This window comes from Physeter macrocephalus, chromosome 3 (assembly GCF_002837175.3).
Source record: "Physeter macrocephalus isolate SW-GA chromosome 3, ASM283717v5, whole genome shotgun sequence".
Taxonomy (NCBI): Eukaryota; Metazoa; Chordata; class Mammalia; order Artiodactyla; family Physeteridae; genus Physeter; species Physeter macrocephalus.
This window is the reverse complement of record NC_041216.1, coordinates 19,014,332-19,028,956: the sequence shown is the minus strand read 5'-3', so window position 1 is coordinate 19,028,956 and position 14,625 is coordinate 19,014,332. Positions and strand designations below refer to the sequence as shown.

The 14,625-nt window shown below is 49.3% G+C and overlaps 1 protein-coding gene across 1 annotated transcript in view; it reads left to right on the top strand.

Moving 5' to 3' along the window:
* LOC114485938 (transmembrane and coiled-coil domain-containing protein 4-like) overlaps positions 1 to 12,798 on the top strand; it is a 27,109-nt gene extending 14,311 nt beyond the window's left edge. The window contains exons 3-5 of the mRNA XM_028487788.2: positions 5,551 to 5,728; positions 11,854 to 12,028; positions 12,754 to 12,798. Coding sequence (XP_028343589.2) covers positions 5,559 to 5,728; positions 11,854 to 12,028; positions 12,754 to 12,798 — 390 coding nt within the window. The 5' untranslated portion in view covers positions 5,551 to 5,558. The remainder of the gene's footprint in view (positions 1 to 5,550; positions 5,729 to 11,853; positions 12,029 to 12,753) is intronic.
* Positions 12,799 to 14,625: the final 1,827 nt, after the last annotated feature.

Sequence of the window (14,625 nt, the reverse complement as noted above, 5' to 3'; positions counted from 1 at the left end):
GGAGGGTAAGAATAGGAGTGGCTTTCTAGAGGGAATAACCAGGAAAATCTAGCTCTTGCTTAAGCCTGAACACTAGTTCATTCGTTCATGTCACAGGCAATTTCTGAGCACTCACCCTGTGGCAGGTAAGAGGTTGGGCACCAGAATACTGATATGGAGTAGATCTGGTGCCTGCCCTCTACTGCCAGGCTAACCAAGGAGCCAGTGCAGCACCCGCGGCTCAGGGTACAAGGACTTAGAACCGACAATCCATGCACAGCACCAGGGCTGTGCCCAGTGAATGGTAGCTGCCTGCAAACCTGCCGGGGCAAAGGCCCAGAAGAGTGGTAGTAGGGTAGTAGTGGTAGTAGGGTTAGCCCTGAGCCCCGGGCTAACCTTTCCCTCTTTCCCACAGGCCTCCTCCAGATCCCACACCCTGTGGACCCATGGGCTTGTTTTTCTGGTTTGCTCCTCCAGGGAAATTTGCCTATTTCTCCAAAGAACCGTCAAGAAGCTAGACAGCCTGTTTTCAGACTTAGAGGGGAAGCCCATGGTTGTTTCCTGAAACCTGGCTAAGTATTATTTAAGGTTTCTTTCTCTTCAGAACCCTTGTCATTCTTTAAAATGATCTTAATTTAAATGTCGTGAGTCTACATGTTGTCTGTCTCCCCGACTAGAATGTATCTCTATGGTGGAAGGTGGTGGTCTGTCTGTCTTAGTCACCGCTGTGTCCCCAGCATGTAAGACAGCACCTGGTACATATTTATTGTACGTATCTGGTACATATTTGTTTCTTTATTTATTTATTGGGTTTTGTGAGGTTTTTTAGCTGTGCTGTGTGGCATGTGGGATCTTAGTTTCCCGACCAGGGATCGAACCCATGCCCTGGAAGTAGTGGAAGCGTGGAGTCCTAACCACTGGAACGCCAGGGAATTCCCTGGTAGATGTTTATTAAATTAACTAACTGATTGATTTGGATTGGAGGCGAATATCTGTTTTGGATTTACTTAGAACTTAAGGTTTTCATATTCTCTAGTGACATCCCACCTTTCCTTTTAAAATAATTATAGATTCACAGGCAGTTGCAGAAGTCATACCAAGGGGTCCCATGTGCGCCCACTCAGCTCCCCGCGTGGCCATTGCCTTTGAGGTTAAGTTGGACTCCTTAGCTGGGAGCACTTGGTCCTGCAGGGTGTAGCCCCTGGCAGCTTCCCCTCCAACCTCATTTCTTCCCTCCCAATCTCTACACCCATCCATTGTCCAAGCCCTGGCTACACTGAGCATCCTTTTGGTTCTTCAAAAGCATCCTCTCTCTTCTCCCTCTGGGACTTGACAGATGCCATCCCCTCTGCCGAGAACATTCTCTTCCCACTAACCCCACCCCTGTCTGATGTCACCTTCTCTGGGAAGCCAATTCTGGGTTCCCCTCTTTCTATCCCTCTATCTGTGTTTTCTCCATCACAGCATTTATCCCACTGGGTTATCATCGTCTCTTTACTTGTCCAGCTAGCTCTACCACTGTCCTGTTTCTTCTCCTGGAATACCCTGTCCCATCCATCTGCAGGGCTGTCCCCCTTACTTCCTGCAGGCCTCTGCTGGAATGGCACCTTTCATCCGACACTGTTGTCATCACTGCCGTCCTGATCACTGCATATCCCCCTCTCCCTAACTATTCACGGCCCAAGTGAATGTTTATATATTTATTTATTTACTTACTTACTTATTACTTACTTATTTAGTTGACTGTTACATCCAGATCCTCTGAGTGCGAATCTCAGTTCCACCACTTAATAGCTATGTGATCGTGGGCAAGTACTTAAATGATTATGATCATGATGTATTGGTGTATTATTGCCTGTCTCCCACCAGAATGTAAGCCCCTTGAGAGCAGGGAATTTGTCAGTTTTGTCCCCTGATTTGCCTCAAGGCCCTCTTCATTCATCCAGCAAGTAGTTATTGAATGCCTGCAATACTCCAGGGCCTGTTCAGAAAGCTAGGGTTACAGCAGTGAAAAAACAACCAGGGGCTGCCTCGAGAAGTTTATGTTCTACTTGTTTACACAAGTAAACAATATAATTTTAAAATATATTATTTAAGACAGGAGTAAGTCTTCTAGAAATAGAACAGGGTGCTAGGATAGAGAGGCAGAGTAGCTTGGCCTGGGGAATCAGGGAAGGCCTCTCAGAGGAGGTGACATTCAGGCTAAGGCCAGAATGATGTGAAGGTCAAATGTAAAGCGTCCCAGGCTGGGGGGAATGTCAGGTGCATAGGCCCAGAGGAGGACCAGCTTGCGTATTTGAGGAGCAGAAAGACAGCCAGCGTGGCTACAGTGTAGTGAACAAGGCGGGTGTGGGGGGCATGAGCTGGAGGTTAGAGGCGGGCAGGGGCCAGATCAGGACTCTGTAGACTATCATGAGAGGATGGGTATTCATCGTGGGGTGATGGGAGGCCTTTAAGCAGACGAGTGACATGATTGGTATATAGGACAACAAGGCCACTCAGGCTGCTGTGTAGAGAATGGATTATAGGGCATCAGGAGAGTATTTTGTTGAATGAATGAATGAATGAATGCATTTGGCCTGAGCTGAGCTCTTCATGCACTCAGCACAACCCCCTCTCCCCTGTGGTTAGAGACAGGTCAGCTCATGCTTCTCTGATTAGAAGGCTGTTTCTTCTTGAGCTGAGAACTAACATGGGGTTCCCCAAATACCAGCCCAACAAAATACCATCTTGGGTTCTTCTGGGTAATACGGACAATTACCCCAGCTGCCAAGTGGCATATGGAGTTGTTTAAAGGTAGTGGAAATTGCGAAGCCTGCTGACATCAAGGCCAGGCGCTGCCCCCGGTGATGTCCTTAGTTCTTGCTTGTTGCTGTCCTCTTTGTCCACCGACATGGTCTGCACTGACTACCTGAGCCAGGGAAATCTGCTACAAACAGATCTCAAACTTGAGTTCCTGGAGCAACCATTGGAGGCCAGTCTTGCTGGGTGACATTGGGCATGGTCTTAACCTCTCTGGGCCTCAATTTCTCCATCTGAAACAAGAGAAGGAGAATCCCTGTGCAAGTGTAGAGGAGAGAACATGGGGTTTAGAACCAAAGTCTGGTGTGACTTTATATGGAGTTGTTTAAAGGTAGTGGAAATTGCTAAGCCTGCTGACATCAAGGCCAGGCGCTGCCCCCGGTGATGTCCTTAGTTCTTGGCTTGTTGCTGTCCTCTTTGTCCACCGACATGGTCTGCACTGACTACCTGAGCCAGGGAAATCTGCTACAAACAGATCTCAAACTTGAGTTCCTGGAGCAACCATTGGAGGCCAGTCTTGCTGGGTGACATTGGGCATGGTCTTAACCTCTCTGGGCCTCAATTTCTCCATCTGAAACAAGAGAAGGAGAATCCCTGTGCAAGTGTAGAGGAGAGAACATGGGGTTTAGAACCAAAGTCTGGTGTGACTTTCATCACATACTTACTGTGTAACTCTGGGGAAATCACTTGGCCTCTCTGAAGCTTATAGTTAAAGGAGAGAATCATAACGCCTCACGTCCTACTTAACCTTACATGGTAGTTGTAAGAATTAAATGGATTTAAAGTGCTCTCTAAGCTGTTATGTGCTGTCCAGATGTTGGTTTGTGGCTTTTAACTACCTCAGAGTTATTTTGAAAAACTGATGCAATATTATAGTTGTGGACAGATTTTTAAATAATCCCTCCATGGAGGTGATACTTTGAGAACAAAAGATTTTATTGCTCAGCTGGATGAGAACGAATTTGTGGGCCAAAGTCAGTGTGGAGTATGGGTATTAGACTAGAAATCTCTTGGCGATAAGACAAGTGTTCGAAACAGAGATGGCGGCCAAGAGCTCTGCCTTTGGGCTCTGGTCTGCCATTTACTGGCATGTGACCCAGGCCCAGTTCTTCTCTGAGCCTGTTCCCCCACCCGGTTTGAAAACTGGATGCTATGGTATCAATAGTACCTGGCTCGTAGAGTTGGCTGGGACCGTGCATGTGAAAAACTGTAGCCCCAGGGCCTGGCATCCAGCAGTGGCTCAATAATGTTGCCTCTTACTATTATTCATACACCTTTGCTGTGTGCCAGGCACTGTGCTGAGCATCTTATTTATTTGTTTGTTGATTCTTTTATGCATTTATTTCTTCATGGCCATGTCATTTATTGCTTACACAGCTCTTCCAGACACGTACTGTTATAGTCCATTTTTAGGCAAAGGAATCTCAGTGCAGAGAGGTTGAGTTTCCCAAGGTCCCACATCTATGAGTTGGAGGCACTTAGATTCACACACTGTCTGTCTGGTCCTGAGCCTGCATTCGTATCCACAGTGCCCTATGGTCACGGCTGGTACCCTTCCCAGTACCTGCTCCCAGGACCCTTGGATGCCTGACTTGGCTTGGTTTGTCCTTTCCTCAGTCCTCCCCACCCATCCCTCCCCATCTTCCCCTTCTGCCCCTGGGAAGGAAAGAGAATAAAGGGAGGGACAGAGGAAGGGGAAGGAGACCTTGCTCCCTCCCTTCCTTCCTTTCACTGAAGTATAACATACACAGGGTACACAAATCTTAAGTGTACAGCTCAGTGAATTTTTAAAATATATTTATGCCCATGTAATCACCACCTGGGTCAAGATATAGAACATTTCCATCACCCAGAAGCCTTGCTGCCCCCTTCTAAGCCAATATTCCCTCCCACTGGCAACCTCTCTTCTGACTCTTCTCACTATAGATTGGTTTGACCTATTCTTCAAGTTCATATAAATGTAATCCTACAGTATATATTCTCTGGTGAAGGACCATCTGCTTACCATTGAGATTCACCCATGTTGTGGTGAGCCAAACTTCATGCTTTTCATTGCTGTGTACTATTCCATGGTATAAATCTGCATAGGTTGTCCATTCTGCTGTGGGTGAACGTGTGGGTTGTTTCATTTGGGACTATTATGAGTGAAGGTCCTATGAGCATTCATGTCTTTTGGGAGACATAAACCTTCATTTCTCAGGAGTGGAGTTGCTGGGGTTTTAGGGAAGACACATGTTTAAATTTAGTGGATAAAGTCAAACCATTTTTCACATGGTTGTACCAATTTACACTCCCACCAGCAGCGTATGGAAGTTCTATTTGTCCCTTATCTTCATCAGCACTTGGTATTGTCAGTCTTTTAATTTTAGCCATTCTGATGAGTGAGTAGCCATGTCTCATTGGGGTTTTAATTTCTGTTTCTCTGATGCCCAGAGATGTTGAACACCTCTGCGTGTGCTTATTGGCCATTGGATATCTTTTGTGAAGTACCTATTCAAGTCTTTTGCCCATCTTAAATTTGCCTTGTTTCTTTTTCTTAGTGACTTGTAGGAGTTGTTTTTACACTATGGATACAAATCCTTTGTGATATACACATTGAAAATATCTCCCCCAGCCCCAGTCTCTTAAAGATGATGAATAGAAGTTTTTAATTTGAATGAGGGCTAATTTATCCTCCTTTTCTTTTATGATGGGGTAGTTTTTGTGTCCCATTTAAGGAAGCTTTGCCTACCTGCTGAAAGCATTTTTCCCTGGGATTTCTCCCTGCAGGGCTGGAAATGGCCACAGGGGACAGGTCGAGCCGGAGGCTGCCCCAGGTGGCCGAGCCAGGTGTGGAAGGGGAGCCGCATCTGCCCACAGGCCGGGAGCTGACCGAGACCAACCGTTTTGCCTATGCCGCCCTCTGTGGCATCTCCCTGTCCCAGCTCTTTCCAGAACCTGAGCAAAGGTGAGTGCTTTTATCTCACAGAGGGACGGTCATGCTTCTTCAGGGGGATGATTCTTGTCAGCCAAGCAGCCTGCCAGGTGTTACTGGACACTACAAAGAGGAGAAAGCCATTGTCCTTGCCTTCAAGGAGCTCACAACGTGGTAGGGGGCTAGGGCATCCCTCATTCAGTACCCACTTATTTATACCTTCACCAAGCATTTAAGGAGCACCTACGAGCATTTCACCAGGCACCGTTTGAAGTACATGGAAAGCGGACATGAGTAAGACAAACAAGGCCAACGTTATCCCTGCCCTCAAGTAGGACACACCCTAATAGGGGGATAAGATATCTACATTCAGTGAGCACCTGCTATGTGCTGAGCATAGTACAAGACCCTGTGGAGAAAACAAAGAAAAGCAAGGCCTGGCTTCTGCCCTCCTGGTGCTTACAATCTGGTGGGGGGGGGGCACCCAAATGAGTGACTTTAACAGTGGACAAGTGGGCTAAGTGCCACGATGCATATCAGGTTCAGTGACACTCAGTATTTGGAGTTGGAATAGTAGAGTGGCTAAGAGCTTGGGCTTGGCCTTCAAGGCCTTCAAGGATTTTGCGGGGAGAGAGTTTGGAGACCAGAGGAGGGAGTTGTTTGGAGAAACCAGGACAGTGACCCAGAGATGGGGGGACACAGGTGAGGCAGTTTTTCTCAGGGACAATGCAGTTGACTTGGGGACGGCTTGGGTGCTGCGGACGGGGCAGAGGGAGGAGCTAACTTTGGCCCCAAAGGTCCAGATGGAGAGGGGGGCCTGGGAGGACAGAGGTGTCATTCCTGAGACAGGGAGCGATGGGTTAGGGGCAGGAGACGGCAAGAAGTCTTTGCATCTGCACTGTTTTCAAGAACCGCAGCCCCCAACCCCAGCCATGGTCCCCATGAGTAAACTTCCCCGTGCCTTGGCTCTTAGCTGGGTTTTTGTTTGTTTTGCTTTTTTTCTTTGTCCCTCCCACTGGCCCGAACCTTGAGCGTTTTCACCTCCTTGGGGGTCACTTCCAGGAAGCCTTCCCAGACCCTCCTCACCCCCCAACACAGGAAGCTTCTCCACCTGTCTGTCCAGTGACCTGTCACCACGGCCACCATGCTGCACTGTGACTCTTCCCTGGAGGGCAGGAGCTGCCTCGTTCATCTCTGAGTTCCCAGTGCCTGGCACACAGCTTGGTGTAACACATACCCTTGGTGAAGGTCTGTGAAAAGAAGGGATGGATAAATACTGACTTTCTTAGCACGGGAGACATTCCATGGGATTTGGACTGAGATCTGGGTTCAAGTCCTACCCCTACCACTTACCAGTTACACGTGGCCTTAGGCAGTTTATTTAACTTCCCTATGCATCAGGGTCTTCATCTGTAGAATAGGGCTAGTGATACCCACCTGCTGAGTGATTACAAGAATCAAATGACATAATATAGTTAAAGCACATAGCATAGTGTTTTGGCCCACAGTAGGTGCTCAATAAATGGCCGTGCTTGCTGAATCTGTGACTTAATTTGTTCAATTTCCTCATCTGTAAAATGAAGACAATCCTGGAACTTACCCTTACCAGTCAGGGTACTTTGGGCTGCAAGTAACAGTACACTGTACTAAAAGAGGTGTTTTTCTCACTTAATAAGAAATCAAAAGGAAGAGAGTTCCAGCGTTGATACAGCACCTCAAGAAGCCTTTGGGTTGGCTTTTCTGCAGTTCTCTTAGCCTCCCCCTCCTGATCATAAAATGGCTGCTGCAGTGCCATACATCACACCATCACAGAACAAGACCCAAGGCAAGGAAGAGGAGGACAGGGATTCCCTTCAAGTCTCTCATCAGGGAGGAGCTCTTTCCCGGGATACCCTGAGAAGGCTTCCCCTTTTGTGTCATTAGCTAGGTCTAGTCAAATGCCTTCGCCTCACCTGCAAGGGAGGCGGGGAAAAAAGAAAGGCACTTGACATTCTCTGTCTCCGTCATGGGAGGGGGCTTCTACTGGCCAGGAAGAAGGGGCTGGGGAATCACTGCTGCTGAGAAACGGCCATCCATCAGAGAGGGTGGTCCTGAGGAAGGAACGTGTTGATGGCCCCTGCAGAGCCTGGCACAGAGCTACTGCCAAACAAACGTTGGATGTTCTCATTGTTAATAATGAAACCACGTTCTCTATCTAGAAGTTAGAATATATCTCGTTGGATGTTCTGTTCCCAAGCAAGCCAGGGTCCCATCTCCTGCGAGGGTCCAACTCTCTCCCTGCTCTAGCCCATACCTGTGCCATACATGGGAAGCTCTATCTTTCCAGAAGCTTCTCAGGTCTGATAAATCCCTACCTGATAAGCTGGTAGATAGGCGGGGGAAGAGTTTTGCATACTTTGTTCACATAAACAAATATTTATGAACCTGAACTGTGTGCCAGGCCTGTGCTGGGCACCGCCTGGGAGGGCACGTGGAGAAGTTATTGTTCTGTGTCCCCCACAAAATCCAAGTACGGTCTTAAGCACATGTGGCTGGGCCGGAAGCATCTGCCTTGGGGGCAGTTTCCTTCCTGAAAGTTACAATGCAGTATGCCACCTCTTTCCACTTGGTTGATCTCAGTCTTCTTAAGGCCCCAAACACATTTTAAAACCAACCTCAGTCTGGGTTGTAAATCCCAGATATGCTGTTGGTTTCAGTAATCTTTAGAAAACATTGTGTGTTAGTTTATGTCCACATGGGGCATAAAAGCAAGACTTTAAAATATTTGTCTCTCTTCCATGCTGTAAGCGTCACAGACGCTGTTCCTTACAATGAACTCTATTTATTAAACATGGAGATATTAATGGTGTAGAGCAGGGGTCGGTAAGCTCTGTCCGTGAAGGTCTAGATATTTTAGGCTTGCAAGCCCTGTGGTCTCTGTTGCAGTCACCCCGCTTTGCTGTTGCATGTAGGCTAAAAGCAGCCGGGAGACAGCATGTAAAGGAATGGGTGTGCTGCGTTCCAATAAAACTTAGTTTCAAAAAAAAAGGGGGGGCTGCAGCCCCCTGGTGTAGTTTTCCAGCCCCTAGTGAATAGGAGGAGCTTTGCACTAGAAGTCGGGAACCTGGATTCCAGATGAGGCTTTGCCCTTTCCCAGCCAGGAGACCCTTGATATGGTGTTTAACCTCCACAGCCCAGGGGCTCCATCTCAAGACATGGCAAGGATGAGAGGGGAGATGGATGCACCAGCCTAGCCGGTGCCCAGCACTCGGTGGGTGCCAAGGAATGTGATTGCTGGAGAGGGACGATCTCTGCAGTGGTTAAGTATGGCCTCTGGAGTCAGAGAGAACCCTGGACCCTGGAGCTGCCACTTAACCTCTCTGGGGAATTCCCTGGCAGTCCAGTGGTTAGGACTCCGCGATTTCACTGCTGAGTGACCTAAGATCCCACAAGCCATGTGGCACGGCACAACAAAACAAAACTAACAAGAAAACACCTTTCTGGTTCTGGGTGTCTTTATCTCTAGAATGGGGGTAAAAATAGTACCTCCCTCCCTCATGGGGCTGTAATGAGAAGTGAATGAGTCTGTGTGTATGAAGCACTAAGTACAGGGACTGACAGATAGTTGCTCTGTGATCACCATTTATTATCATTATTGCTATTGATTTTTATGTGCTTCAACTAGATCACCCGTCACGTTAGAAGCATTTACCAAGGCCCTGCCATTCTACAATGCTATTTCTTATTTAATAGATTGCTGTACTGGCACTTTACATATATATTTATTAATTCATTTGTTCGTTTAAAGAAACACCTATATAGGGCTTGATATGTGCCAAGTTTTGCTCTAAGCACATGACAAATGTTAACTTGGCTTTCAACAACCCTATGAAATAGGTTTCATCGTTATCGCCACTGTTTTACAGATAAAGAAACAGAGGCACAGAGAGGCTAAGTAACTTGTCCAAGATCACACAGCTTGTGGCAGAGCTGGGGTTTGAACTGGAGTTTGTGCTCTTTACCCCTCCACTCTTGTTATGAGATGCTTCTCTACATCCAGGACTTCCTTCATGGACACAGGGCCAGGCCGTGCTGCTGCCCTCGGCACTGCGTATATGTTTACCCCGAAGTAATGCTCAATTCATTTAGTCATCCCTCCCCGCATATACACTCACACATCATCCCAGGGTGATCCCAGTAATTGTAGCGGGGTAAGTTACAATAATTGTCACAGCAGTAGCTAACGTTTATTGAGGGTTGTCGTGTGCCAGGCGCTATTATCATTGTCATTTAATCTTTCCAGCCAATCTGTGAAGCAGGCCCTATTATCATCCTCATTTTACAACAGAGGAGAGTAAAACTAAGAGAGGTGAGGTAGGGCATGAAGCCAGTCACCGAGGGAGCCAGGACTCCCCCGAGGGGTCAGACATTAGAGCCCGATTCAACCCTCTTCTCCACTGCCTCGCTTGGTCACCTTGTAAATAAAATAGTGATGCTAACTAATGTTAGTTGAGTATCTACTGCACGCCAAGCCCTGCTCGGGGTGCTTTATATGTATCATCTCGTTTAATCCTCAAACAATTTTATGAAGTTGGTTTCTTAGACCCATTTGCAGATAAGGAAACTGAGGCACAGAGCGGTCGAGTTACTCGCTCAGATGTCCTTCAGGAGTGACGGACTTTCCTGGGACTTCCCTGGCGGTCCAGTGTTTAAGACTCCATGCTTCCACGGCAGTGGGCACAGGTTTGATCCCTGGTCAGGGAACTAAGATCCCTCATGCCCCGTGGCATGGCCAAAAAAAAAAAAAAAGGAGTGAAGGACTTTCCCCCAGCTACTGAGCTACTGAGAGGGCTTTCTAGCACAGCCTGGGCCTGCCTCAGCTGAAGAGAGCCACTCCACCCCAGGTTCTGCCGCCTTCCTGGAGCGGCCTTTGTCCGATGACTGTCTGAAATAAGGGTATAAAGGCCCAGCCCTGTTGCCCCACTGGGGGCCATTCTCAAGGGTCACCCCATCTTCAGATCTCCCCACAGGGTCAGCTGAGGCTTCTGTTGAGACTGGATCTCCCTGCCCAGTCCTGCATCCTCCCTGGCCATTCACAGACGTTGACCCCAACGGGATCCCCAATAATCATTTCAGAGCTGCTTCCTCGGGACCTGGACCAAAACACTGGTAGGGCCAGGATTTGAACCCGAGTCCTGCACTGCTCCTGTCACAGGCCCGGCCTGCAGAGATCTCTCTACTTGGGCTTTGGCAGCAGCAGCTCTAAAAAATGGGTTGGGTGGGCTGCCTGGAATCCACGGGAACCGGAGCCGGGTGGTGCAAGCGGGGAGCTTCCTGAGGTCGCCCTCTCTACCGGGGAGCTCTGCTTGCCTCTGGGAAGCCTTTTCTCTGCACTGGTCTAATCCCCTCTGATCTGATTTCCTTTTCCACATCCCAGTGGTGGCTTGGAATCAAAGCCTGATGTGGACTCTTCTGGGGTCCCCAAGACGCCATGTGTTTCCTGCAGCTCCTGGGGTCCCTTCTCTCCTGGAGCACCCCATCCATCCCCCACCCAGGGACCCCCGTGGGACTCAACTCAAATGACTGCTGTGGACAGGGCCCCCATGGTGGCGGTGGGCACGGCTGGAGGACAGACTTCTCTGCACTTTATCCACTTCTACAGCAGCCAGTGTGTCTCCAGAGAGCTTGTCTGTGGCCATTTCTAACAGCAGCCAATCTCCATGTGTGGGAACCTTTTCTGGTCACTGCCTCTCACCTCACAGGTGGATTTGGGGCTCCCTCTCTGGACTCATCGGGGCTTGATTCCTGCCTCTGTCCTAGCGTATCCCACGGCACTGGATCAGTTAGTTCCGTCCAAGTCTTCACCCCGCTGTGAGCTTCTCATCCAAGGCCCATCTTTCTCATTTTTGATTCCACAGCCCCCAGGGCAGGCCGGCCTCAGGGCGTATGGTCAGTAACTGCTCGTTGCGCTCGTGCCTGTGGTTTATCAGCCCTGTGGTCAAAGTTTTGGTGGAGGAAGAAGCTCAAGTCCACACACCTGAAATCAGGTTTTGGCTCTCTTCCGTATTCCATGGGCCACAGTCGCCGTGGTTTTTTGTAAGTGCCAGGTCTTCACATCCCTGCACACACCTCATCGTGAGATGCACGGTCCAGGATCTCAGCTGTGTCTGTCTTTTCAGATCCTTCTGCACGGACTTTGTGGCCGGCCTGGTGAAGTGGCTGGACTTGTCCGAAGCTGTCTTGCCAACCATGACTGCTTTTGCCAGCGGCCTGGGAGGCGAAGGAGCAGACACGTTTGCTCAGATTTTATTGAAGGACCCCAGCTTGAAGGACGACCCACTGGTGATCACTCAGGTACACCCACCGCCCAGGTGGCGGCTGCCAGGGAAAGTAGAACAGATAATTTCCTCTCAAAGTCAGCCTGAATATCGCTTCTAGCGGCGTGGGGGGAATTGAAAGATTAAATATTGCATCATAATTTCATATGATGATGACGATCATAGCTAATGCTAAATTATCATTATTGAATATTTACTATCGATTTGTTACTTAAACAGTACTTATTATATGCTAATACCTTACTAATATGAACTCATTTAATTCTCAAAGCAATTTTATTAGGTAGGTAGGATGATAAATGGAGGCACAGAGACGTTAGGTAACTTGTTCAAGGTCACACAGCTGATTTGAACCTTGGCAGTCTTACTCCAGAGCCCGTGCTCCTGACTGCTAAGCTGTGGTGCCTCCTTTTGGAAGCAGCAGCTTTGCTGTGTGCCCTTGGGCGTGTCACTCACCTGCTCTGTGTGCACTTGAAGCAGGCAGAAGCTTGACACAGGCTATCGGTGGGTCAAGAGAGCAGATTTAAAACAGCCCTTCCCCTCCTTCATCTGACTCCCTGAAATTCTCACGCGTTTATTCAGTTATCCGCTTACTTGTTTGTCTGGCTCACCCCTCGAATGTAGGGCAGAGGTATTTTGTCTGCCTTGTTCTCCCACTTGTTAAGGGTCAATAAACATTTGTCAGATGAGCAGGCTGGTTACATATCAACCTATCGCTAATTCCTGTTACTCTTCCCTCAGGACCTTCTGAGCTTCTCACTCAAGGATGGTGAGTTGATTTCATAAGTTGTGGGGCATGTATCTGCACCTCAGCCAGTGAAGCCAGTGGTAGGTGTTGCCCCTGCGGTCCCATCCCCAGTGGCCTTTTTGGTGCAAGAAAGGAAAGGGAAGCCAGTAGAGCTGGGGAGCCGGAAGCTCTCCATTCACGCCAAGCGCCGGGTGGTGCTCCTTAGTGGTTTCGTTGATTCCGCACAGTGCCCTGTGGTTCCACCTTCTGAGTAGCTCTGGAGTCTGGCTCCTGCCCTCTGAGGTCTGTTCTGCTGGCAAACAGGGAGAAGGAGCACGGAATTGAAAATGAAATCCCAACCACCTCTACACCGTGTAGTAAGGGAAGTCCCACCCACTGCCCACCGGAACCCTGGCCTTTGGGGGACTGGAGGGGTAAGAAGAGGAGGAAGAACAGAATGTCAAGAGCAGAGACAGCGTGTGCAGGAGCACTGGCTGGAAAGAGCACTCAGAGGAGGGTCACGGGTGCCGGAGCCTAGCGGGCTCTCCACCTACGCGAGATCCCAGGCTGCTCCCGTGGAGTTTATAGTCTGAGAAGTGCAGCTCTAAGGCTCAAACCCCAATGTATATTTTTGGCCCTAGCCTAGCCGCACAGATGCTTTCACTCCATATCTCAGAGCCAAATGGGAGCCCAAGGGTGATCTGGCCCAGTCCCTGCTTTCAGGCGGGCACGACCCGAAGTAACACTTCTCTTTAGCCGGTGAGGCCGCGCGGCTGAGTTGTGGTCTGAGGATGTGGTGCAGTTGGTCTGAAAATCCTCAGCTGTATCACTTGTTTTTTTTCCAAACAGAAGTAAGGGAAGAATAACAATATCCGATCGTCCTGGACGCTGTTGGAGTGAGGGGTGGGTTTGCGCGGAGGTCTGAGGCTCAGGTTGCTGGAGAGCAGGGCAGCCCATCAGCACGCTCACGTGTTAATCACGGTAACAGCAAAGCACCAGTTCTTGAGCGCTTGCTGGGTGCCCAGCCTGCTGCCAAGAGCTGTATAGGCGCGGAGCCCTCTCGGCCCCCTGAGGGGTGCTGGAGGTCGTTGTTCCCATTTTGCAGGTCAAGGTCATCTTGGATGAGACGCCCATATTTCCAGGTGGAGAGGTTGAGGCCAGAGAGGGGAAGGGGCTTTCCCGGAAGCACACAGTGGCAGAGGTGGCCTGGTGGTCAGAACCGGGTGTCCGGCCTCCAGGGCCAGCGCTCTGCCCCACGGCCTCGTCACGGGGGAGAAGAAGCTGCCCTAGCAGCTTCGGCCTCACTCTCTCCCTTTCCTCACCCAGCGAGCCACGTTCATCCTAGCCTGCTTCCTGCCCCCGCCTGCCAATCACAAGCCCTCCTGAGCTCCCAGGAGCACCCAGAACACTTTAACTTACCCGCTTTGCTGTGGGTGACCTTGGCCTGGCTCTCACAGAATAATTGGAGTGGGTTTGAAACAGCCTGTCTAATGTCGTCACCTGGTGCTTCATTCCCTCCCAGGGGTGTTCTCGTAGGCAGCCTCTAAACCGGCATTGCCTTAGAAATGTCTCTTGAGAATCACCCCACTTATGAAGCACCTGTTAATGCTGGTCATGGTACCCGACCCTTGTCAAGCATTGTTTCACAACATCCTCATAGCCATCCTTTCATGTAGACACTCCCACTTTCCAGACGAGCAGACTGAGGCCCAGAGAGGTGAAGTAACTGGCCTAAGCTGGTAAGTGGCAGAGCTGGACATTCTAAAACAAGTGCTATTAGCAAAAACCTTAGGAGATTTTACCCACGGGGGTTGAGGAATGTGGCAGCATCCCCACGGGAATATAGTAATACCCCCATATCTAAAGAATACCAGTCTCTGACAACA